At 45.1% G+C, this 23,009-nt stretch overlaps 2 protein-coding genes across 4 annotated transcripts; both read left to right on the top strand.

Moving 5' to 3' along the window:
* The first annotated feature begins 514 nt into the window (after positions 1-514).
* On the top strand, positions 515-12,866 carry LOC308134849 (SLAIN motif-containing protein-like). Of its 2 annotated transcripts, XM_080502681.1 has the most exons (9): positions 515-784; positions 2,176-2,813; positions 5,669-5,805; positions 7,265-7,384; positions 9,431-9,571; positions 9,751-10,080; positions 10,210-10,353; positions 11,449-11,746; positions 11,842-12,866. In XM_080502681.1, exons 2-9 carry the CDS (start codon positions 2,185-2,187, stop codon positions 11,894-11,896), a joined length of 1,854 nt encoding a protein of 617 aa, XP_080358807.1. In that variant the 5' UTR covers positions 515-784; positions 2,176-2,184; the 3' UTR covers positions 11,897-12,866. The 2 variants fall into 2 exon arrangements, with proteins under 2 accessions (XP_080358807.1, XP_080358808.1); XM_080502682.1 differs by lacking the exon at positions 7,265-7,384.
* A 1,675-nt stretch (positions 12,867-14,541) lies between these two features.
* On the top strand, positions 14,542-21,672 carry znf711 (zinc finger protein 711). Of its 2 annotated transcripts, XM_080502134.1 has the most exons (9): positions 14,543-14,658; positions 15,310-15,428; positions 16,172-16,254; positions 16,360-16,460; positions 16,707-17,567; positions 17,667-17,813; positions 17,955-18,134; positions 18,545-18,679; positions 18,812-21,672. In XM_080502134.1, the coding sequence occupies exons 4-9, from the start codon at positions 16,382-16,384 to the stop codon at positions 19,990-19,992; spliced, it is 2,583 nt and encodes an 860-aa protein (XP_080358260.1). In that variant the 5' UTR covers positions 14,543-14,658; positions 15,310-15,428; positions 16,172-16,254; positions 16,360-16,381; the 3' UTR covers positions 19,993-21,672. The 2 variants fall into 2 exon arrangements, with proteins under 2 accessions (XP_080358259.1, XP_080358260.1); XM_080502133.1 differs by lacking the exon at positions 15,310-15,428 and having other exon boundaries at positions 14,542-14,658.
* Positions 21,673-23,009: the final 1,337 nt, after the last annotated feature.

The raw sequence follows: 23,009 nt of genomic DNA, 5'->3' as shown, positions 1-23,009 counted from the left end.
ACAACGATAGGAGCACACAGAAGGAGAAGGCCGTTGCTTAAGTGGAAACACGAGGTGAAACACACAGAGGCAGACAAAGAGACAGACACAGAGGCCTGACAGTTCTATTTGATGAAGGATACACGAACAAGCCATATTTAGGCATTTCAACAGTTCTTTTTCTCCCAAAGAAACAATTGTACGGTAATGGCAGTCATAAAGCACATGCTAAAAGATGGTAAACATGAACACATTTAGGTACTTTGTCATAGCTAAAACCCATTCCTTCTTTTTTATTATTATTATTATTATTATTATTATTATAAGCAAATAGCTACTTTATCAGTGCACTTCTGCATTGTATCGCGACACCCAGTGGTCGGAGCTCTGTACTGCACCACAGTATTGTTGTTGCAGTACCAGGTATCCCCGCAGAGGGCCGCTGCGGCGCAGGGAAGCCCGCGGGGGGAGGGGTGCGCGCCGGTCCGCGCTGCAGCAGGTCCGCTCAGTTCACTCAGCTAACTAAAGTCCATCATCGAGCTAGTTAGCGGAGCGGCGGAGGGACCGCTGTCGGCGAATGACCCTGACCACCATCAACCTGGGGGCCATGGACTTAGCGGGGAGGCAGTGCTGTCCCCCGGCGTGAGGCGTCGGAGACGGAGCTGTTCTGGTTTGCCGCTAATTAGCTCGTCCATTCATGTGCCGCTGGTGCGCGCTGCGCGGCGGACTTTGAGCGCTGAGTGGCGGCTAAACGCTCAGCCTGCAGCTCGCTGGGAACAACCGGGGCAACACGGCTCAACTACCGGTATGATTGTTGTTGTGTTGATAGCATGCTAGCCGACCAACATCACACACACACACACACACACACACACACACACACACACACACACACACACACACACACACACACACACACACACACACACACACACACACACACACACACACACACACACACGCGCGCGCGCGAGAGATGAGGGAGATGCAGGTTTAACAAGCTTGAGGACGGATTATACGGTTTACCGGAATCACCAGGAAGCTAACCATGCGGTTGTAATTACATCTGCAGAGTTTACAAACGATGAAAGAATAATGATCGGCAGAAACACTACGCGTGCGCGCGTGTGTGTGTCGCTCTTGTGTTTATGGCACCTTTTCAACATCTTTGTGAGGCAACAAGCATGTGACACCACATCCATCCAGATAACAGAAACCAACTATGCTGCTGAAATCATGTTGGACTCAGACAGACCCTGCAAAAAAAGACAATTGACTACTACTAATACACGTGGATAAATTTGTTTAATTAACTTGAGGATTTGCACAGTTCTGCACATGAACTTAAATACAAGCCTGGGGTGCAACAATCTCACTGCCTGAGTTCAGTTGTTGCATCAGGTTGCCTGCTAATACTAAAGTTGATGATGGTTCAATCCTCCATCTCTCCTTGTACATGTTTAAAGTGTCCTTGGGCAGGAACCCCCAGATTGCTCCAAATAGAGGTGATGCACTTTGCAGCCATCATCTTGTGAATGTAACTAACTGAAGCAATGAAAATTAGCTTTATGAGTGAAGTCTTTTTATCATTTTTCTAACCCAGATGACTTCCTCTTCCCATATGGTAGATATGCAAATATGGTCAAGAGGGCAGGGCAGGGAACACCGTCAGGCTTATTCCTTTAGTTCTATTTAGTTTTATTTGCTTATTCCAAACATTGGAGAAGTAAGGACCAAAACAAGAACTGGCTCATCAAGAATAGAAAAAAAACAAACAAACTGAACAAACCAAACAAATAACCACGTGTTTTACATGCCCCACCTCTTAAAATCACAAGAGTTTCTGTTGTGACAATTTTCACAAAGCTCTCAGGACTACCTCAGTGTTGGGATATGGACATTTGAATGTGTTTCATCAGATACTCCTGGTACTTTTATTTACATTTATACAGTTGAGTTTTTTTTCTTATTTTTGTATCAGTAAGTTTATTATTGCTCTGTTTATATATTGGATATTTAATTTAAATTACATTAATCACAAAACTTCCTTAAACTCTTGAGTATGGTGTGTTATTTGAAAACGCGTAAAGTTGTATTTGTAGTCGAATCGTCACATGTAAACATTGGCTGTTGTAAGCCTCTTCCACCTATACTATATTGTCTTTATAATTTATATGTTCTGCTCTCTCCCTCCAGAGTAGCAGCATGGTGGTCCCGGACAGTGGCGGCGTGGTCCCGCCACCTGACAACGGCAGCCCAAATGGCCTCACCGAGAGTCCGGAGGCGGAGGAAGGAGGGCGCGAGCCGGCGGGGGTGGAGTTGGAGGAGGTCCGGAAGCTGCAGGAGCTCGTCCGCAGGTTGGAGGTCCAGAATGAAACGCTACGCAACAGAGGGAGCAAGACGGCCATCCACCGAGGAGCCAACAGCAACATCACGGCGGCCGACATCGACATCAACATCAACATCAACGAGAGGCTGGCATGTGACGAGGTCGCCAACTCCCGCCTCAGGTTGGAGCCCAGCGCAGACTTGAACCTGTCGCCCCCTCAGGAGGGCAGCAGCAGCGAGGAGCTGTCCCCTCTGCCCGTGGGCAGGCTGGAGGAAGAGGACGAAGACGAGGAGGACCTGGGTCCATGTGGGGGGTTTTTGACTCTGAGCTGCAGCAACGGAGCGGGACAGTCTCCGGGGGACAGCCAGACTCCGGAGAGCCCGTCTCAGGAGAGCTATGAATCAGAGACCCTGGCAGAGAGCGACTCGGGGGTGGACCAGACTGCGCTGGACGAAGTGGACGTCCTCGATTTGGAGGATGAGTGTGCGGATTTGGAGGACAGTTGGTATGTGTCTTTCTATCTGCACCGCTTCTCTTATATTCAGCAATTGCATATTCCCTTCAAGAATACAATTCGCATAACAACAACAACAAAAAAGGGTTTGGCCAGAACCAATGGCCTTTGTTTTTTTTCCCCAGCCCACCCTGCACATCACATTTCTGTCAGAACCTGCAGCTGCTGAACATTTGCACATGAGATGAGGTTAGAAAATAGTGTTCACGTGAGTTCCCTTCAGGGAGAGCAGGTTTTGCGGATAAGTCGCGGACTTTGGCTAATATTTCCCGGCCTGTAGGTAGAAGAGACTCTTCAAGCCATATGCGTCACCGGAGCCTTTTCTGCTTCATCTCTGATCTAAATAGTGCTCTGGTCCCCCGCAGGGCAGTGACTGTGTCGCGCTCGGTTATTTAGATATAAAATTAGAATCTGACGCACGAACTGCATGTAGTCGTTTAATGCAAGAAACCTTTAAAACCGAAAGGTAAGATGCATCTTAAACAGTGGCTCTGGTGGGGAAAGCATGAGTAGTGTTGTGACTGAAAATTAAAAGCAAGTGGAGTAAAGACATAAAAAAATAAGGCTGTAAAATAAAGTATTTTACAGAAGTGATATTTCAAGAAACCGGATGACTGAAAAGTCGAGCGAGGCGCTTCTCATCCATGAGCTTGGCACCAGACAACAGGTGTTTAAGGTATTGTTTACCTGTTTGACAGGGTGAGGCGCACAGACGAGCAGCTTTCGCACGCCCAGCTGTCTCACAGAGGCAGCAATGAATGGGCTGATTGACTTGATCCGACGCACGTTCAACTCAATGGTTTCATTTGTTCTCCAAGCCAAAGATCAGTGGGAACACGCTCACGTGGGCCGTATTTCCTCGCAACAGGTAGCATATTGTGCTCTTATTGGAGACTTAAACCCTGCGTCTTCAGCGGTTAAACAGCCTGAGCATTCAAGGCTTATTTTCAGTCTCCCCCCCCCCCCATCATTAGCCATACCATATGTGCTTTGTGAGGTTATCATCGCCAAAACACGGCGTAATCCAAACGGTCACATAATCTGATCTACTCTGCGCTGGATGCAACCGCACAGTTAAACTGCTTTGGGTGGGATTGTGCAGCATGTGATCCCCCCCCCTCCACCCCACCACTGCCACCGGCGCCATGTGTGACCAGACTGCAGCCCAGACTGAAACACTGGCAGGAATCTCAGGATTAATGCCTGTGTGTTGTTGTATAAGAAAATGATTAGCTGTCTAATAGAGCAGGATTAAAGATTAGGGAGGGGGGTATTAGTTTTATTAGTTGTTTTTTTTTTTCCACTGCACCACAACTTTATCAGATGAGGAAAGCAATGTATTAACCCTTCTGGGGCGACTCAAACTCTTCTGTGCGTGTGCGTGGTGGTCTTAGGTTTTTGTCAGGCTTTTTTTAAGGGTTGTTTACATGTGAAGCTCAGGAAAAGGTCCTCCGGGGACAGCGGACTCTACAAAAAAAAAACAACCTTCCAACGTCATAATTTGGGCTATTTAGACAGTGGAGCAGAACAAATGGGACTTTGAGGTTCACTTGGTTTTGGCTGTAAAGTCTCATGAAACGGCTCCGGGCTGCGAATGAACACAAATATGACTTCTCTCAGATGTCGAGCTAAAATTAAAAAGCATTACAATGGCGGCCAGTTTAGAGTCATTACAGAAGATTAGCATCCTGCACGTCAACCACGAGCGATTACGGCAAAATGGCTTTGTGCGAGAGCATCAATAACAAAAGTGACCATTTGAATGGATCAAATGGAAACGCCATTGTCCACCCTGAAAACACAGTTTTGCCTTTTTTGTTTTCTTTTTGCATGAACCGCAGCGGCTCCCCTCCTCCCTCTGCTCCTCTCTCGACGCTGAAAAGCTGCGCTCAGTGGCAGGATGTGTGACCTGAATATTGCTTTCTGTATTGTTGCCCAGTCCAGTGGGAAATGGGCGCTTTTGTGTTTGCTCAATGGGAAGATGATTTGTAGTTGATTGGTTCAGAACCGGTCAGTCCGGGCCTCTCGTTCTTCTCCTCTCTGTGCGTCCGGCTCAAAAGGATCGGCCCATGTGAACGTTGCTTTAAAGCCTGTGGTGACTTAATGGCTGTTTGCTCGCTCTCTCTCTCTGGCAACGCTGGATACGGTGCAGAGGAAGCGCTGTGGCAGCTTTAAACCCCAGCTTGGCTGACACATGTGTCCTTTCTTTTTTTCTTTTTTTTATAGAGGGTACCGTTGATTATTTGTTTTGCAGAGAACTGCCAGTAGAAGAGAGCAGAAGAGGGAACACCCATCCATGTCGCGACCAAGACATTAAATGTAAAAACGATCCCTTAGGGATTGCTTGTCAGCCTTTCTACTTTTGTACCAGATCGTTTCATATGCACAGAGCATGTTTGCAGTCAGGGTCTGTTGTTGCGCGCACAAAGATGAGATGCATTTGTTAAGATGAGATAAGTCAGATGTGGATTAATGGCGGGACCAGGTGTACAGTCTGATAAGGATGTACTGAAGCTGCTGGTTTAAGGTGACGGATCAGTCCGTGTTTATTCTGCAGATCTCATTCAAAACAAAACTAAATTGTTGTGTGTTTGATGTGGGATCTTTTCAGCACCACAATGACCTTTTGCTAAAAAAAGCATTCAGGGACTGGGCGTTTTATTCAGTCCGTGTTTATATAATGCACATTGGGGGGGGGGGGGGATCTTCAATACTTTGTATGTACTATTAAGCACATACCTTGCACTGATGTCTTTCTGTTTGCACTCACTGCTTCTACTCGGTGGCAAAAAAAAAGAAACTGAATTCCTAATAAAGCTTTGCTCGTGTGTCTCTCGTCTCTGCAGGTTGTACGTGTCTCCTAAAAAGCAAGTGGCTGAAGCGGGCCCACACTCGCCAATGAAGTGGTGTCGGCAGGCTCTCGATCACCGCAGCCCGGAGACGGAGATCGCATGCCGGACTTTCATCAACCGCTTGGACCAGTGTATGCAGCACGTGATTTATGGCTCTTCAGTGAAGACAAAGTGGAGCTCTGATTCAGATATTTCATTCACTTTTGAAAGTCCACAGAGAAAAGCTTCCTTAAAAAAAAAAAATTCCGTCCATCTAATCCTGTTCGGGGTCGCTGGAGCCAATCCCAGCTCCCTGTGGACGAGGGCAGGACACACCTTGCACATGTCACCCCTCCATCACAAGGCAGTGAGAGAGAGAACAGCCTCACATGCATGTTTTTGGGCTGTCGATGGAAACCGGAGCACCCAGAGGAAACCCGTACACAGGGGGAACATGCAAACTCCACACAGAAAGGCCCAGCTGCAGTGGTTAGGCGAGAGCGCCATCCACTGCACTGCGGTTTGGCCCGGCTTTATTCACATCCTACACTAAAGAGGTTGACTGGGATAGCAAAAAATATCCGATCTTATTAAATGTGTCAATATTTTGACATGGTGGAAGTTTGATTTTGTTTATTATTTAAAATTTGAACCTAAACGGAAGTCGGCCTTCACAGCGGTGAGGTGGTTTTCGCTTAGCGAGAATACTCTTGAGTTACTGTCCTGGTTGGGCTGGGTGGTCTTCTTTTGTGGAGTTTTTTATTTTTTTGCATGTTCTCACTTGCTTTTCTTTTTTTTTTTTTCAAGGTACTCCGGTTTCCACTTAGTCCAAAAATGCGCATTTAAGCTCTTTGGTGTCTTTCGATTGCCGGTCAGCAGTTGTGTTTGTCTGGTGGCCTGTCAAGGGTGTACCCTGTCTTCCACCATAGTCAGCTGTGACCGATGGATGGACAATGGAATAATGAAACTATATCCAAAATGTATTTGTTGGAGATGTACAGTATCTCCTCATGACTCACTGGGTCACGTCCCTGCTTCAGGGCTTCTTGTTCATAAGCCAGTTTAGTCCCATTCACCCGTCTGCCCTCTTGGTGTGAATATCCTGCCTTCTTATTTAATGTCCACCTCTGCTGCGCTCGTATCCAATTCATATGACAAAGCCCGAGCAAGTTGCCCTCGGTGTGTTTACGCCTCGACGTGTGGACAGAAGTTTGCATCTGATCCAAGCCGACCCCTATTCATTATTCATCCTGCTCGCTGCTGGCACTTCCTGGCCGCTGCAGAATGTGAACAGCAGAGCTACTCACACCAGGGCTGAATGATTACGTGAAGTCACGGCCTGGATTGGATTACCTTCTCTCCTTTTGTGGGAATTATAAAAAAAAATGCAACAGTGAGCTATGAAACTACCTGGGTAGCAAAGCTGATCAGTTGAAAGTTGTTTGATGGGAGTTAAAGAAAATGCACTCGACCAATCCACGACGAACGTTGCGCCAGCTCGCCCTCAGATCTCCTTTCAAGCGTACAACTAACCCGCTGTTAAACTCCACTGGCTACGATCCATGTTCTTCTCTGAGACTTATCTCATCTCTCCTGTCCTGTCCCCTGCAGCGTCTCGGTGGAGGAACATGTACAGCAGCCCGTCAGAGGCAGGCTCGGCAGGCTCCGGCCTGATCTCTCCTGGGTACCACAAATCGACTAACAAATCCCTACTAACCTGTGGCAGCTCAGGTATGGCATGACATTAACACACTGTGCTCCTCATTGTCTCGCTCAACACAAACCAGGGCGGGTAACGCCGGTTATAGGCGCAAGTCACTCGATATGCGTGTGTGTCTTCACGGGGATTTGAATCGTTGAGGAATGTTGTGGTGTTTTTGCATGTTTTGTTTTTTTTCCCCCTCCTTTACTAAACACGTATGTTTTAAATTACTGCAAGCCATCTTTCAATTAAATTACTCTGGAGTAATTTGCCACATCGACCAGGCAAACCTAATTTTTTTTATTGCTCAAAATATCTATACACAGAAAAAAAGAAAATATGTATTTACCAAAAAGAATGGACATGCAATTGCTCACACACTGTATGACAAAGATCGCTATTAAGACTGCATAGATCAGCACTACCCCAAACAGATTTGTTTGCATTATCTCCATGATAATGTTTCCATGGGCTTCAGTGTCGTGGTTATGAGTTGAGATCGTTTACATCCAGTACGGTGAAATGTCTTAATTACATAAACATGAGAAGTAGAGATTTCACATAATAAGCAGTGAAGGAAAGCTCTCTTGTTTTCCTTTTGTATCCCCTCCCTCACCTATTGATCTGAACTATGGCTCATGGATGAAGGAGTTTTCTTTATATTGTGATAGTGACGAGCTCAATCATCCAGAAAAGACTCAAAGTAGAGCTGCCACTCTTTCACATTGTGTCATCTCTCATGAGCAATGGTCCGATCGCCTCACCATGTCCATGTGTTGGAAGTTTTCTTGGCAAGACACTTGATCTCGAATTGCTCCCACTGGATGTCAAGCACCTTGCATAATGGCCCAGGTGTGACTGTGACGACGTGAAGTGTTTAAAGACTGCTGAAGTGGCGAAAATGATCTATATAAGTGAACTCCATTTAACATTTTGATTGGCTCTTGCTGCGGCTTCATAAAATTTCACCTTCGTCAGGCAACGTTTTTATTAGTGGTGTGGAAGAAGAAGAAAAACTTAGAAAAAAGGAAAACAGTACATTGCCTATGGTGGTTACAGTAGCCCTCCTGTTGTACAAACTTTGCAGCTGAATGGTCTCACTTCCAACGTTTAATTTTCGGTCCCTCGGCTCAGGCCACTCCCACAGCGGTATATTACACCCGTCAGAATCCGGGATTGATTGTGGACATTAAACACGGTCCTGGCTTCACTTCAAGTTCTCCTCCTTGCATAATCACATGTGTTAAAGACCTTTTTCTTGCATCATTCTCAAATGCAGAATACTCAAGTCGCTGTAAACATACTCATACATTTAGATGGAATATCTCTCTCTTATATGAGCCTCATTAATTATTCAAATGACTTGATCACAGCATGCCTGGCAGATAAAACTGTTGCACTATGAAAGATGGTCAGTAATTATGTAAGGTATGTTTTGCTTTGGTTTTTTTTTAATTTTCAGGACCTGTGGACATTGGTGTATGGCATTTGTTATGCAGTGCGAGCCCACGCTAAATATCCTGCAGTTTGTTGTTGTTTCTCACATTGTTACACAATATCTGGCACGTCGCTGTGCAGTGCCCAGCAGTGCTGCGTTGTTGTGGGGAAAAAAACCCGTAAATAACCAATCTTTGCATGATCTTGTGATGCCCGGCTTGTTGGGTGGTGAGCCTATCTAATCCCAGGTGTTTTGCATAACCAAATGCTGCTGGGCGATGGTGTCATTTCCCGTGTGTGGCGTAGGTCACACAATTGCCTCACAGGGGAAGTTTGGCTTCAGCTTTTCGGGGCTGCATCAGCAGACATTCTTTTTAAAGATGAGTCCTGTTGAATGGAGCTGAAGTCAGGGCAGGTCGATGCCTTAACATAAATGTTTTTTTGTTGTTTTTTTTATACACCTTAAAAATAAATTTGATGTGAATAAATCACTGGAAAACAATGTACAATAACCTGATGAAAAACTGGGTTTTTACGAAGGATTACTCTGATCTACCTGTTTGCTGCTGTCTTTTGCCAAGACATTGAGATGTTGGACGTGGTCGTTGACGTTTTGGTTTCTCGCTCTGTGTTTGCAGGTGTCACCAGCATGCATTCAGCCCTGAGCTCCCAGTCGTCCATCGACAGTGAGCTCAGCACATCAGATGACTCCATCTCTATGGGTTACAAGCTGCAGGACCTCACTGATGTCCAGATCATGGCTCGCCTTCAGGAAGAGAGTGAGTAGAACAAATACCGTCTGTTTGTGTTTCATGGTTTATGGTGGTTGAGCCAGTAAAGTAGGATTATTATTGTTGCAGTTATCTTAAGTGGGGCACTTTGTGGATGCGCTTTATGATTGTATTCCAGGAATTATTCTAAATTGTAAGTGCTCTTTTTCTTCTGTAACTGGTGGCAGGTTTGAGGCAGGATTATGCGTCCAGCTCAGCGTCTGCATCACGCCGCAGCTCCACGGCGTCCCTGCAGTCGTTGCGCCGCGGCGGTACCTACAGCGACCAGGAGTTCGACACTTACAGCCTGGAGGACGAGGACGACGAGTGCTGCTCCATGCCTCAGCGCCGACACCGCTTCACGCCCTCTCCGCTGGGCTCGCCACGATGCCTCTCTCCCTCCACATCCAACCACGGTCAGGAATACAGCAGCCGGCTCGGGGCGCCACGCACAAGAGCGCCCAGGCGATCTCTCCAGGGTCCCAGTGCAGAGCTACTCAAGTTTGCCAAGAGCGAAGGTGAGATGTTTATGACTACTATTTTCACCAATGATCAAGAAGATTGCAACCTTGATCGGGGAGAGCGATTCTTGCACCCAAGTTGTGATAAGTATGTTATTGTTAAAGACGCCATGTGTGTGGTTCCAGAGGAGTTGAGGCACAGCATGCCTAACCTGGCCCCCCGCACCAGCCTACGTTCCCTGGAAGCAGTCAGAAACAGCCGCAGCATGGAGGCTAACCTCCAGAGCTCTGGCAACCGCATGTCTCACCTGACTCACACCCCCTCCACAGGTAACCCTCCTGTCCTCACCCTGTACTACACTGTTCCTCCAGTGTCACTGCACCAGCCTGTATACAGCCGGATGCAGTCTCATCCCACCAATTAACCCCCTCCCTGGCCGCTGCATGATCACTTGTGAGGTGTCCTCCAGTGCACAGGTAGATTGTTCTTCAAGTTTGCGAGAGAAGTGTTTCACCAGTAACCACTGACATCCACTCCACTGGATTGGACTGCAGTTCCAGCTCTGGCACACAGCCTTCTAAGTTAATCAAGGCCACTCTGGTCAATGCTTGAGACTCTGCCAGACATGTAGTGATGCGTTACAGACGCAGCTTGGGGCCTCGCTCTGGTTTTGAAATACTTGTCCAGTCTATTTTGATGGAAGCCGTGTCAAACTGCACAGAGCAGATTTTAAAAAAATGAACCGCACAGTCTTGACCATGAAGCAGCTCCACATTAAAAGGTACAAGACTATTGACTGCAAGAGTTTTGCTACATCTGTATTGGCTTAATTAGCTATAGTAGAAGCATGAACCCAAATATAAGAAAATGTCTTTACAGGATTTGCCTCAGCAAGTCATTGTGATATGCACCATCAGCTTGGTTAGTTTTTAGGCCGGATGACTTTCCAAGAATGAAACACGGTTCCCCCACACTCATGATCAAGACAAGAGCTGTACTTCTGAAGTGCTTTCAAATTTGGAGTTGGCTAAAGAGTGAGAATTGTAACAGCGCTGTGAGTTCTAGTTGTGTAGATTCAACACAGTCACATAAAAAAAAAAACAAGTAGTGCCTGTAGTTAACATTAATATATGCATTATCAACACACACACCCATTCCCATCCATAACTAGCTCAAACTATATAGGATCACAACTAACTGCAGTGATGAAATGCATCCCAAACTCAACCCTCCCCTCCCACAGCTGTCCATCCTGCCTAACATTCCCCACATCATTCTCCCATAGTTCCGGCCCCTCGCCTCGCTACTTCACCCTGCGAAGCTTGTGTACAACTCCCGAGACACCACAAGAAGATTTTAACTTTTGAAATTGTCCGTGCGGATTGACATCCTGTGTTACAACTTTTAACTGTGTCCCGCTCAAGGCATGACGTGTAGTCGGATGCGTGGCAATGGCCAGTCTCCTCTTTCCATGCGGACTCCGGTCAAAGCCGTCACTCCCGTGGGCTCCATGGCACCCGGTCGTCAGCCTTCCAGAGGTTTGCCGGTCATACAAGGGCCGTCTTCGGGAGCAGGGCGCAGGGTCCAGTCTCCGGGGTCCGCAAACGGAGGTAGCTATGCACCCGGGAGGGCGTCTACAGGGACAGGAAGGCCTGGCGCGGGGCGAGGTCAGGCTGTGTCGTCGGCGTCGACGAGAAGTAAACTCTCACACCCTACCAGGAGGTGAGTCCTCAAGAAGAAAACAATATCAAATTAAATGAATGTCTATTATAAATGTGTAATTAACTTGCTTGCAATTCTACTTTTTTTATCATCAGGTCTTTAGGCATGACTAAACTCTCGGATGAATCCTGGAAAGATGGCTGTTACTGAGTTTTCCCTGAGATGAAAGACGTTCCCATCTTCAATCTCCTCTCCATCACGTCTCCATACAAAGGACACAGTCGCAGTGTAAAACTAATGTGTCGCACAACCTCTCAGTCCCCCATTAAAGACTGAGCACAGGGTTGCACAGGATTTTGTGCTAATCTCCTTCCCTCGCATGAAACATTGTCAACCCACACGGAGAGAAGATGTGTAGGCAGACGTGACGACGCGCACATGCACACTCCACCTGTTATATGGACCAACTTGGAGCTTCCAGAAGATTTATGTGTCTATTTCACCTATTTTTCTATGGTAATCGAGAGAAACTGCTGGAATCTTAAGGGTTGTTGTTGCCGTGTAGTTGATGTAATTGATATGAAGACAATTTAAATGAAGAAAATTGCTGGTTTCTTCCTTTTGTGTGAATACTACTTAAATGAAGGTGCTGAGTATTGCATGCTTGGTTTTGCTGTTTCCCCGTGGCCCGATTGCCTTTTCACCATTGTACAACTGCAATATGACAAATCTTCCATTTTATTTTCCCCAAAGATTTGTGCAAATCTATGAATGTTTTGAGTGCTTTAAAGTGAAATTCCTTAGATTTGTGTTTTATTGATGTTTTGCTCTTTGCTTACACAGCAATGCAACTCCTGTAAACCACACTGCCCTTATAAATTAAAAAAAAAAAAAACTGAAAAGGTTTGTGCCAAGGTGCAATGCAGCTGCAACTCTTTTAATTCCAGATGTACTCTTGAATTGTTGAAGGTACTCTTCCAGTACTGTATTTTCCAGGCATTTTTACTGTATATCTCATGGAGATTTTGAGCGTTTGCCTCTGGAAACAACTATAATGAAGAAAATGTTTATGCACAAAAGGCCTTTTGCCTTAGTCAGCTATGCACCCTCGAGAAGAGTGCCTCTGAAAATTTGGAGCTGTGAAAAAAAGAAGAAAAAAAACTATTAAAGTTGACCCTGAAACTCAATTGTATTTTTGTTTTTGTTTTTCTTATTCCAGCACGTTGTATACCGTCTTGCTGCACAGACCAGAGGGTCCTTGTGTTTCCATATTCCCAGAGTGAATATACAGCGATTCTCCAATGAGCCTTGGACCTTTTGCTAGTATGATTAAAGACCTCAGTGTAAAAGGTGGTGTGTCAACACCATGTACCAGAGTTTAAGTTTATATTACCTTCCTGAGTGCTTTCTGTAGTTGCTAAAATAAATATCTTAACTTCTAGTACAGCATTTTCTGTATATCAACTGATAACCAATTTATATGTAGATTGATGGGAATCCTTTTGACTTTTTTTTGCCTGAAAATGATCAAAATAATGTGAAATGAGTCAAGTGTCAGTCCCAATTCCAAGGTAATATATCTTTCAATATTTGGCCATCAGTACCGCTATGTCTCTGACAGTCAGCAGCTCATCTTTCAAATGTGTGACAGGTGAGTGATTCTCTTCTTATTGGACCATTGTCCTGACACCACTGTAATGACACATTCCATATAAGCACATAGTTGGTTTCTAGTAGTTTTCAACTATTGTAGATGTTACAAATGATCTTTCAGAAATACACATGCCAAATCCTGTCAGTGGCAAAAGAAAGGAAATTAAAGGGTTAAACGAGTACATTTAGTCGGCAATGAATTTAAGACCTATGGTAAATATAGCCTTTTTTGTGTGTGCAAAACATAAACTATCTGATGGTTAAGTTTTACAGGTGAATATAATTTACTGATCAAATAATATTTGACTGTGGGCGGAAACCAGAATACCCTGAAAAAAAACACACACACACAGGGAGAACATGCAAACTCGACGTTGAAAAGCCTGGTATATGAGGTTAGACCTTCTCACTGTGAGGTGACAGCCTTAACCACTGCACCACTGTTCAGCCCCTCATTCAATAATACCAAATACATTTTATACTAATGTGTGAATTTTGAGATTTACATTTTTGATCAATATGCAATAATCATAATCCATTATCAACAGAGCCATTAGGATTTCAATATTTCTTATTTTTTGTGTTCATTGGGATTTCAGATTATTGGTCTTGTGAGAATATTTAAATCCCCTAAATGTTCAAATTGTTCTTTTTACATCTATATTCTGTGTAGCTTATACCCTAGGATCCACGTTATAAATTTATGTAAATGTGAATTTAGCTAAACTAAGTTTCTCTAGTAGATATAGATTTTTTTTTTTTTTTTTGGTTTGCATTTGTGAATTATTATGTTGACGGTGTCAGCTCAGTCTCCCGCTGTATCTTCCTTTATTTTGTATGCGTTGTAAATTTGTAGTCTGCAAAAAAAGGCGTTTCAAAAGAGCGCTCCCTGCTCCCCACCCCCTGTGACAAAATGGCCTACAGGCCTCATGTGCGCACACAAACTATGAATGCATACAGTGCCAGCTCAAACTTATTATTTTTATTTCCCGTTGTGGCAATGTGCGAATTCTGCGTGCCCCACGCGGCCGTGAATGTGTCCCCTTATATGAGAATGGCCGTGTTAATGTAACTCTGCTCTCTTATGCATGACGCAAATAGTAAGGGATCAGCGGTAAACGAGGCCACGCATTGTGTGCCCCCCGCCCTCCCTCTGCTCGTCAGGAAGCAAGCTGATTGGCCGAGGCCTAGCAAAGAGTGCCCGGGGATCCAAAACTGCAGGCCGCACTTAGCTTACCGTCAAAAATAAACCAAAACAATAACTGACAAATCCGAGAGGGGGGAGAAACACCGGTACACTCAGAGGACGGCGTCACCAGGTAAAATTATTTCGAATCGATTATAAAGGTACACGAAATGAGACGCGTGGGGCCCACTCGGACGTAGCGGGCCTCTTTCAGCCTCCTGGAAAAACAACATGGAAGATAATGCGGCACGAGCCGCTCCGCCTAGCTTAGCACGCTAGCTAGCCGAACGGACGCGCAGATAAGATCCGCACTCGCATAAATAACACCGCATAGTATGTTAGGGTGTTGGTCGCGTTGGTAGCTTTATTAATAATATGCGTGTATCTGTAAACGGTGTCCTGAAGACCACATTAGGTCGGTTTTTACATATCTTGTATTAGCAGATATGCTAAAACAAAATGGCGCTGGGAGAATCAACCCTAGCCTGCTTGCTAATGTTAGCTCGGGTGGGTGGAGGGCGGTAGCCGCTTTAGTTTGGATTGCATAACCAACGTAGTTTCATTGGCGTCCACAAACCCTGGGCATGCTTTTTATTTTTATTTTTGTGCAGTCACAAGGCTATACGTATCAAGATTCAACGCCTCATTTTAATGTTCGATATTATTCCGAGCGGGGGAAAAACCCCGACATGAAACGTCACCACGGAACGATGCAGTCGTGACATATTAAGTCTTATTTTGAACCGTCATGTGACGACACTGCATTTCCTCCCACCAAAACAAGCAGGACTCGTCCTCCCAAAAGCTAGCCGAGCTGCATGCCTGCCAGCACGGTTCGATTCGCTGAGCGGAGCCGTCCTTTGTCTCAGTTGGGCTGCAGTCATCAGGCACAACCAGCACCAGGTGAAGCTTATACGTGCTCAGGTCGGAGCTGCGTGCAGTTCCCCTGTTAGTCGTAGGATGGAGCCAGTGCGCAACAACACGGCCACGCTCCTCCTCTTCCTCTTCATCCTCCCCTGTGACAGCAGGATGCGGATTCTATTAAAAATGCAACTGAATGAAAATTTCATATCACATCCATCATGGCCCAGACACGGACTATTTTCAGCTTGTAAATCAGCATTAAATGCTTTAAAGATCTAAAATTAATGATATCATTATAATATGTGATACTGATAAACATTGGCCATTTGATAAAACATATTTTATGTTCTGCTTTCAAAACATCTGCATCAAGTCTATTGCACTGCAGTGTGGCTAACTTGTACATTACAATTTGATCCTGTGTTTGTTTCTAAAACCTTGAGAGACCTTACACAAACCTAATAAAAACTAAACATACTTTATTGATCGCCATGGGGAAATTGCTCTGCCCACAATAACTATAAGGCAATCTTGAAAGCTGATGAGAATAGAAGCTATTTAGTAAACACGAGTTTTAGGTTTATTTGCTATTCTGCACATTTTGTGTTACACCATAAGACTTAAAACTTCTGTGGTAACACCAACGTAGATAATGATAATAATGTATTGAGGGTTTTTCTAAAATTCTTGAACATGATTTAAAACTGTAATGAATAGCAGAGACTGGTCAGTAAACATGTTTAGTATGTTTACAAATCATTTGTTTTCCCTTTGTTTTTCAGATGGGTTCATTACCTTGATGAAAGAAAACACCTCGCGTATCTTGTTGCTTTTATGATAAAAGATTTTGTCAGCAAATGTGAAGGTATGTATGTGTACGAGTAGCCACAGTGATATTACGATTCTTTCCACTTTGTTTTGTCAGAATGTGTGTCTCATGTTGTTAATATGCATGCCTTTTCTCCCACAGTCCTTTTTGACAGAGCAAAGACATGGATCAAGGAGGAGGGGTGTTGGAGCTTCACACTCAAGAGTTGAAGATGCCCCATGCTATGATCATGCAAGACTTTGGTAGGTGGCTGAGTCGTGCAAAAGAAGGCCATTCTACAGAAGAAAATATTCAAAGTCCTTCACATAATCTTGATTTTATTCAGTCATATTTATACAGTGCATAGTAGAAATTACATGTGACCTCTTTAAGTAGCTACGAAGACATCTGAAAAGTAGATTACATTGTCGAGATATAAAATTAATGTACAAGTTAAGGAAGTATGGAAGTTTTAATCCACTTCAAAATTTTGTTTTTGTATGTAACAGTTGCAGGTATGGGGGGACTGGCTCACATCGACGGGGAGCACATTGTGGTGTCTGTTCCGGAGGGTATGCTTCTTTCCGATGTGATGACGGATGAGGGCATCCTGCTGGAACATGAACTTGAGGTGGAAGGCCTGGAGACTCAAGTGGTTCAAGGTCTTGAGACCGAAGTGGTGGAAGGACTGGAGACTGAAGTCGTGGAGAGCCTGCATGCAGACGTGGAGGGGCTGGACGCAGACGTTGACGGACTTGAGACGCACGTGGTCGAGCTGGAGGCTCAGGTCGTTGAGGGCCTTGATGGGGAAGTTGAAGTGGAGGGTCTTGAGGCACAAGTGGTGGAGGGCCTGGAAACGGAGGTGGATGTGGAGTGCCTAGAAGCTCATGTTGTCGAAGGCCTGGAGGAGGAGGTGGAGGTGGAGGGTTTAGAAGCTGAGGTTGTGGAAGGTCTGGAGGTCGATGTGGAAAGTCTGCAATCTCAAGGAGTGGAGGCCCACGAAATAACCAGTGAGGACATGGTGGCTTCAGAACACAGTGTCATCATGCCTGAAAACATCCTGGGAACCGAGGTCGCAATAGAGGAAGCTCTGGACGCACACCACCACCATGTCCTAACAGCTGACCTGATTCGGGACTCAAATCACCACCATGACGACATGCCAGACCAGGTATTTGTAGCTCAGCTGCTGTCTGAGCATCAGGACAACACACTGGACCACCAACTTGTGTCAGAAGGGCTGATGGTGGCAGAAGCCAACTCCGAGACCATAATCCATGAACAGCTGCCAAATGAGGCTGTTCCTCTGCAGACAGACGAGGAGGAGGATGATGCAAGAAGCAGCTCTGAGGATTACCTCATGATCTCCTGTAAGACAGCTTTTCATTTGCCAACACAACGGAAATTAATAAACATGTTTGTATTCGGGTATGTTTTCTTTTGCATAACCACTGGTGTTTGTGTTAAAGTGGATGAGGTCGGAGAGAAGTTGGACATAGGAGACACTCCTCTTGAGATCAGCACTGAGGTGATGGAGGACAAGGAATCGAAGGACGATGACGGCGCTGAGGTCATCAAAGTCTACATCTTTAAAGCCGAAGCAGATGATGATTTGGGCAAGAACCTTTAATTTACTTCCCTGTCTCCCTTTCAGCAAACACACCTCTCGTGTTTGTGCCACAGAAAAGTTAGTAAGTCATCACTCCTGAAGCGAACGTGGATCATCACAGCGACACAACTGTCTCTTTAATTTCCAGGTGGAACGGAGGTGATCACTGAGGACGATTACCACAACGGCCACCCCGACCTCGAGGCAGCGTCATCGGGCAGACTGGGAGTCGGCCGTGACAAGATGGTCTACATGGCAGTCAAGAACCAGCCGAAACAAGAAGAGGATGATGAAGATGACAGTGATGATGACGACGACGACGAAGTTGGTATGTTCCTTTATGGTCTCTTGTGTCAGGCAGGGTGTTTGCTTTTAAAAACTAGTAGGTAGAGTGCTGTACGACAGCATTCCTTTCACATGACTTCCACAACAACAAGAAGTTTGTAGTTTGTACAGCAAAGGCAAACAACTTTGGCACATGCATGTTTTACTCATTGTGTCATTTAATCACACGTATGTAATTGGTCCTTTAGAACCAATTGTTATGTGAATTATTTGAGATGTCTGAAGAAAGTGGCTCATAGCTAAAAAAAAACAAAACAAAACAAAAAAAGGAACATTGTTACACAAACAATTAAGTCAAAATACATTGGTTCGGATTTCCTAAGAGAAGATGGGTAAAATAAAAATATCGAACCTGTTGGCAATACATTTTCATCCATTGCTTTGTCCACACAGGCAATACTATTGACCAGGTGAAGAATGGAGCAGCCGCACCTTTTCTGCAAATCCGTGAGGGGCTCGGCACAAACCGCGTAGTCAAACCCAAAACTAAGAAAAAGAAGAAAGGGGATACACGGCAGTGTCAGACTGGTAAAAGTCTCGCTTATTAGCATTGATACTATATATTGTTTTTTGCTCATGTTTTTTTTTTGTTTGTTTGTTTAGCAAATACAGATCTTTCATTTTTTTTATGTGGTCTTCTTGTTTTTCCTCATCTTCCAGCTGTTATCATTGGACCAGATGGAATGCCTCTGACAGTGTACCCTTGCCACATCTGTGGGAAGAAGTTTCGCTCACGCGGATTCCTCAAATGCCACATGAAAAACCACCCCGATCATCTGCTCAAGAAGAAGTACCAGTGTACAGACTGCGACTTCACCACCAACAAGAAAGTCAGTTTCCACAACCACTTGGAGAGTCACAAGCTCCTGAGTCACAACAGCGAGCGATCTCCAGAATACACTGAATACACGCGGCGCTACCACGAGTCCAGCCCGCTGGGCTCGGACAAGCTCATCGTCAAGGACCGCGAGCCCAAACTCCATCACTGCAAGTACTGCGACTACGAGACGGCCGAGCAGGGTCTGCTCAACCGCCACCTGCTCGCCGTGCACAGCAAGAACTTTGCGCACGTGTGCGTGGAGTGCGCCAAAGGCTTCCGCCACCCGTCGGAGCTGAAGAAACACATGCGGACCCACACGGGCGAGAAGCCCTATCACTGCCCGCACTGCGAGTTCCGCTGCGCAGACCAGTCCAACCTAAAGACTCACATCAAGAGCAAGCACGGAGCCGATCTGCCTTTCAAGTGCAGCCACTGCCCGCAGGCCTACGCGGACGCTCGGGAGCTGCAGCGCCACATAGAGATGGTCCAAGGCCACAAGACCCACCAGTGCCCACACTGTGAGCACAAGAGCACCAACTCTAGTGACCTGAAGCGGCACATTATCTCGGTTCACACCAAGGACTTCCCCCACCAGTGCGACGTGTGCGAAAAAGGCTTTCACCGGCCTTCAGAGTTGAAGAAACACGCCGAGACGCACAAGGGCAACAAGGTGCACCAGTGCCGGCACTGTAACTTCAACGCCCCCGACACGTTCACCTTAAGTCGCCATATCTTGTCCTTGCATACGAAGGACCTCCCCTTTAAGTGCAAGCGCTGCCGGCGAGGTTTCCGGCAGCCCGCGGAGCTGAAGAAACACATGAAGACACACAGCGGTAGAAAGGTTTATCAGTGCCAGTATTGTGAATACAACAGTACGGACGCTTCTGGCTTCAAACGCCACGTCATCTCAATCCACACCAAGGACTACCCCCACCGCTGCGACTACTGCACCAAGGGCTTTAGGAGGCCTTCAGAGAAGAGCCAACACATAGCCAGGCATCACAAAGACATGTTGATGTAATGTCGTCGCGCTCACAAACACACTCCCCCCCCCCCCCCCCCTCCTGAGTAATTCTGTGTCACACACCCAGAGGTAATTTTAGTGTATTAAAGAACCCACGGATGCCGGCAGTTGATTAAGACGACATTATATATGCTGTTCTGTGTTGTATTGGGTCGAACCCTCCTTCCCCCGGGGATAATCCAAGAACACGTTTTTAGATGGTGGTGAAATCTAAAGAAAAAGAAAAAAGGAAAAAAAAAAAAAGACTGTACTGTGGAACAGCTGTAAATTGTCTTTTGTTTTGTTGCAGAAAATCACATATGAACATATATTCAGGGTTTCAAATGTCTATATTTTTATACCCACTCAGCTGAAATGCTGCAAGATGACGACTGTCACGTAAAACAGAAAGCGGTGCTTTGTAAACGTCGTGCTAGTTCTTCAAATGACACGGACTGAGTACAGGAGAAGTTCGCCTCCATAGTATCAGCTTGTATCTTTTCCTCATTAACCAGCTTTTACTCTTGACAATTGTTTTCGCAGTCATCTGGTCTTCATTGGACGGGGCCATTCATCAGTTTCAAATTGGTTTTCAGTGACGTTGACACACAGAAAAGACGTCTCATTAAACCTAACCGTTGATCTTAAAATGATTTTGGAGTTTTGCTCCCAAGTCTTGAACACTCAAGTTCCGTTAAATTAATCATGTATAAATAATATAGGCTGTATTCTGTTAAATATGTCTTAAAAATGGAATCAGAAATGTTCTGGTTTGCTCAGCAGTGTCTGGCATGGAGGAGTGGCGCAGTTGGTTTATTAGAATGTCCCGAGTGTACACGTTTCTGACACACAAACCTGCTATAATGGTGCAGATAATCGACCAGTGTATTAATATTATTATTGTATGAGCTTGACAGATGGTTGGCCTCACATTAATAACCCCTGAATGAAGTGGTTTCTTTTATCTTACTGCCACCGCAAGTTGCATATGTGTGACATTACCTACGACACAGACGTACTCTCTCAGCTAACCATTAGATTGCGGTCACGCCTTACATCTGTCAGTCTTTTTTCCCGTAAAGCTCTGATGAACACAGCTAGTAAGAAAACAAGTGATTTTTATCTCTCAAACATGCTGTATCAATGCCATTCTCTCAGAGATTGTGTTTGAGTCAGTAGAAAGCACTTTAATCATTTATTTGTATTTTAAAGACGTTGCAAGGGGAGGGGGGGTATTTTTAGATATATCCGAGAATCTATCTATAAATACTGTCGTAGTAAACATACCCAGCTTTGCGAGTGGGTAAAGGTTGTTTTTGAGTGTTATCTAGCAAGTGGGCACCATCCATTACCACCTCAGAAACCCAATTGTCATTGCAAGTGGTGGGTGAAACCATTTACTGTTTTTGTTATATGGATAAGTGATTTGGTTTCGTGTTTTGTTTTGTGCTCACTGAAACGTTTCCCAGACACTAGTCCTCCAGTCCTGAAGACCCCCTCTGCCCCACCCCACCCCCACAATCCCAGGCGAAGCGTGGGACCATTTCCTCCAAGTCAGTGGTCATCATATTGGCATTAGTCCTTAAAGTATGCACATATGCTGTCTCCATGAAATTAATTGTGGTATATATTAAAAGATCCCTGCATTTCGTGTACCTTAGTCTATATTTTCTTTCAGTCTGATTGTGGATAAACTACTGGTGGGGAAGAACCAAAATAAACAACTATCTTTTTACCCTTCTTTGTACTTTTTAATCCAACAAGAGCTCGCGGGTAGTGTGAGGCTGGAGCCGATCTGATGATGGGCTGGTGTTTTGTCCATCACAGGCCAGATCAGGAAATCTAAAGACAGGCAGTCATCTAATTTAATTTGTGGAAGGAAATAGCGGCACCTGGGGGGAAATAAAACACCCCAAAAGCCAAACTGAATTTTTTTTTTTTTACAATAATTTCCAGCTGCCAACCTCTACAGCACCATGCTGTAATAATACATTCATAATCAATTTTAGCACAACAAAAAGTCACAAGCTCAGTATAATTCTCATGCTAGTTTCTCATTAACATTTCTATCAATCGTAGTGATTTTTGGTCTTTGAGAATATCTTATTAAAGCCTGGTTAGCAGCATGTAACAATGAAACATACAAGAATATGAACTCTGGCTCCACCACATTCTGATCTTTAGTTCTTTGTGTGTGGACTTGCCGTGTTGTCTCTCTTTAACAGGTTTCAAATGAAAGAAGTTAATTAGTGATTTCAAATTGCCCACAGGTGTGAGTGTGTGTGTGTGTGTGTGTGTGTGTGATTGTCTCTTTGCTGATTGCGGATTGGTGATCTGTCGACCTTTGCCCTTCAGCTGGAATTGGCTCTAGAAGCACCTTTGACCTGAAGACTGATAGATCAGTCACATGGAAATACTTAAGGTAGGTGTGTGTGTGTGTGGGGATGTTTGTTTCCTTGCCCTTTCACTGACCATTCACTGTAGACAATTTCACTGAAGCTGCACTGGATAAAATACACTCAGACCATCCTTTTCATGTTCAGAGTCACTTCAGACACATTTATTTCGTCCTGTTTCATGTCTACTTGCTTAGATGCATCTGCAGTTATATAACTTGTGGTTGAGGTGTGTGTGTGTGTGTGTGTCACTAACGTTTCTGTGATGCACCGTTTCAACATTTACTGACAGTACAAGTCAGGCTTTTATAAATGATGAAGTATGCCCATAAACCTCAGAGCCTGAGGTTGATTACTGAAGGGGAATACAGAGTTCCTCCTGATAAGCCTCTCCATCGTATCACGTATCTTTAGATAGATTTGAGGTTTTCTGTATGAGAATGGAAGCTGAGCTCTCATGCTGCCCTGCCTGCAGCCTCCCAGCGGACTGCAGGATGAAACTGGTCCGATTCTCTGGAAACTCCACATTTGATATCTGAGGATACTGAAGCCATTTGGAGTTCTGTCCTGATGCTGTCTTCTCATTTTGTGCATACTGATTCATCCCCCCCCCACCTGCTATGATGCAGTACTGCAGTA

This window comes from Blennius ocellaris, assembly GCF_963422515.1.
Source record: "Blennius ocellaris genome assembly, chromosome: 9".
Lineage (NCBI taxonomy): Eukaryota > Metazoa > Chordata > Actinopteri > Blenniiformes > Blenniidae > Blennius > Blennius ocellaris.
Note: the sequence above shows the minus strand (reverse complement) of the source record. Positions and strands in the feature narration are given on the sequence as shown.

Coding starts and splice junctions, on each gene's coding strand:
- LOC308134849 (XM_080502681.1), top strand. CDS start 2,185: ATGGTGGTCCCGGACAGTGGCGGCGTGGTCCCGCCACCTGACAACGGC. Junction 5,806..7,264: donor CATCAACCGCTTGGACCAGT/GTATGCAGCACG, acceptor TGTCCCCTGCAG/CGTCTCGGTGGAGGAACATG. Junction 10,081..10,209: donor CAAGTTTGCCAAGAGCGAAG/GTGAGATGTTTA, acceptor GTGTGGTTCCAG/AGGAGTTGAGGCACAGCATG.
- znf711 (XM_080502133.1), top strand. CDS start 16,382: ATGGATCAAGGAGGAGGGGTGTTGGAGCTTCACACTCAAGAGTTGAAG. Junction 18,135..18,544: donor TGACGACGACGACGAAGTTG/GTATGTTCCTTT, acceptor TTGTCCACACAG/GCAATACTATTGACCAGGTG. Junction 18,680..18,811: donor TACACGGCAGTGTCAGACTG/GTAAAAGTCTCG, acceptor CTCATCTTCCAG/CTGTTATCATTGGACCAGAT.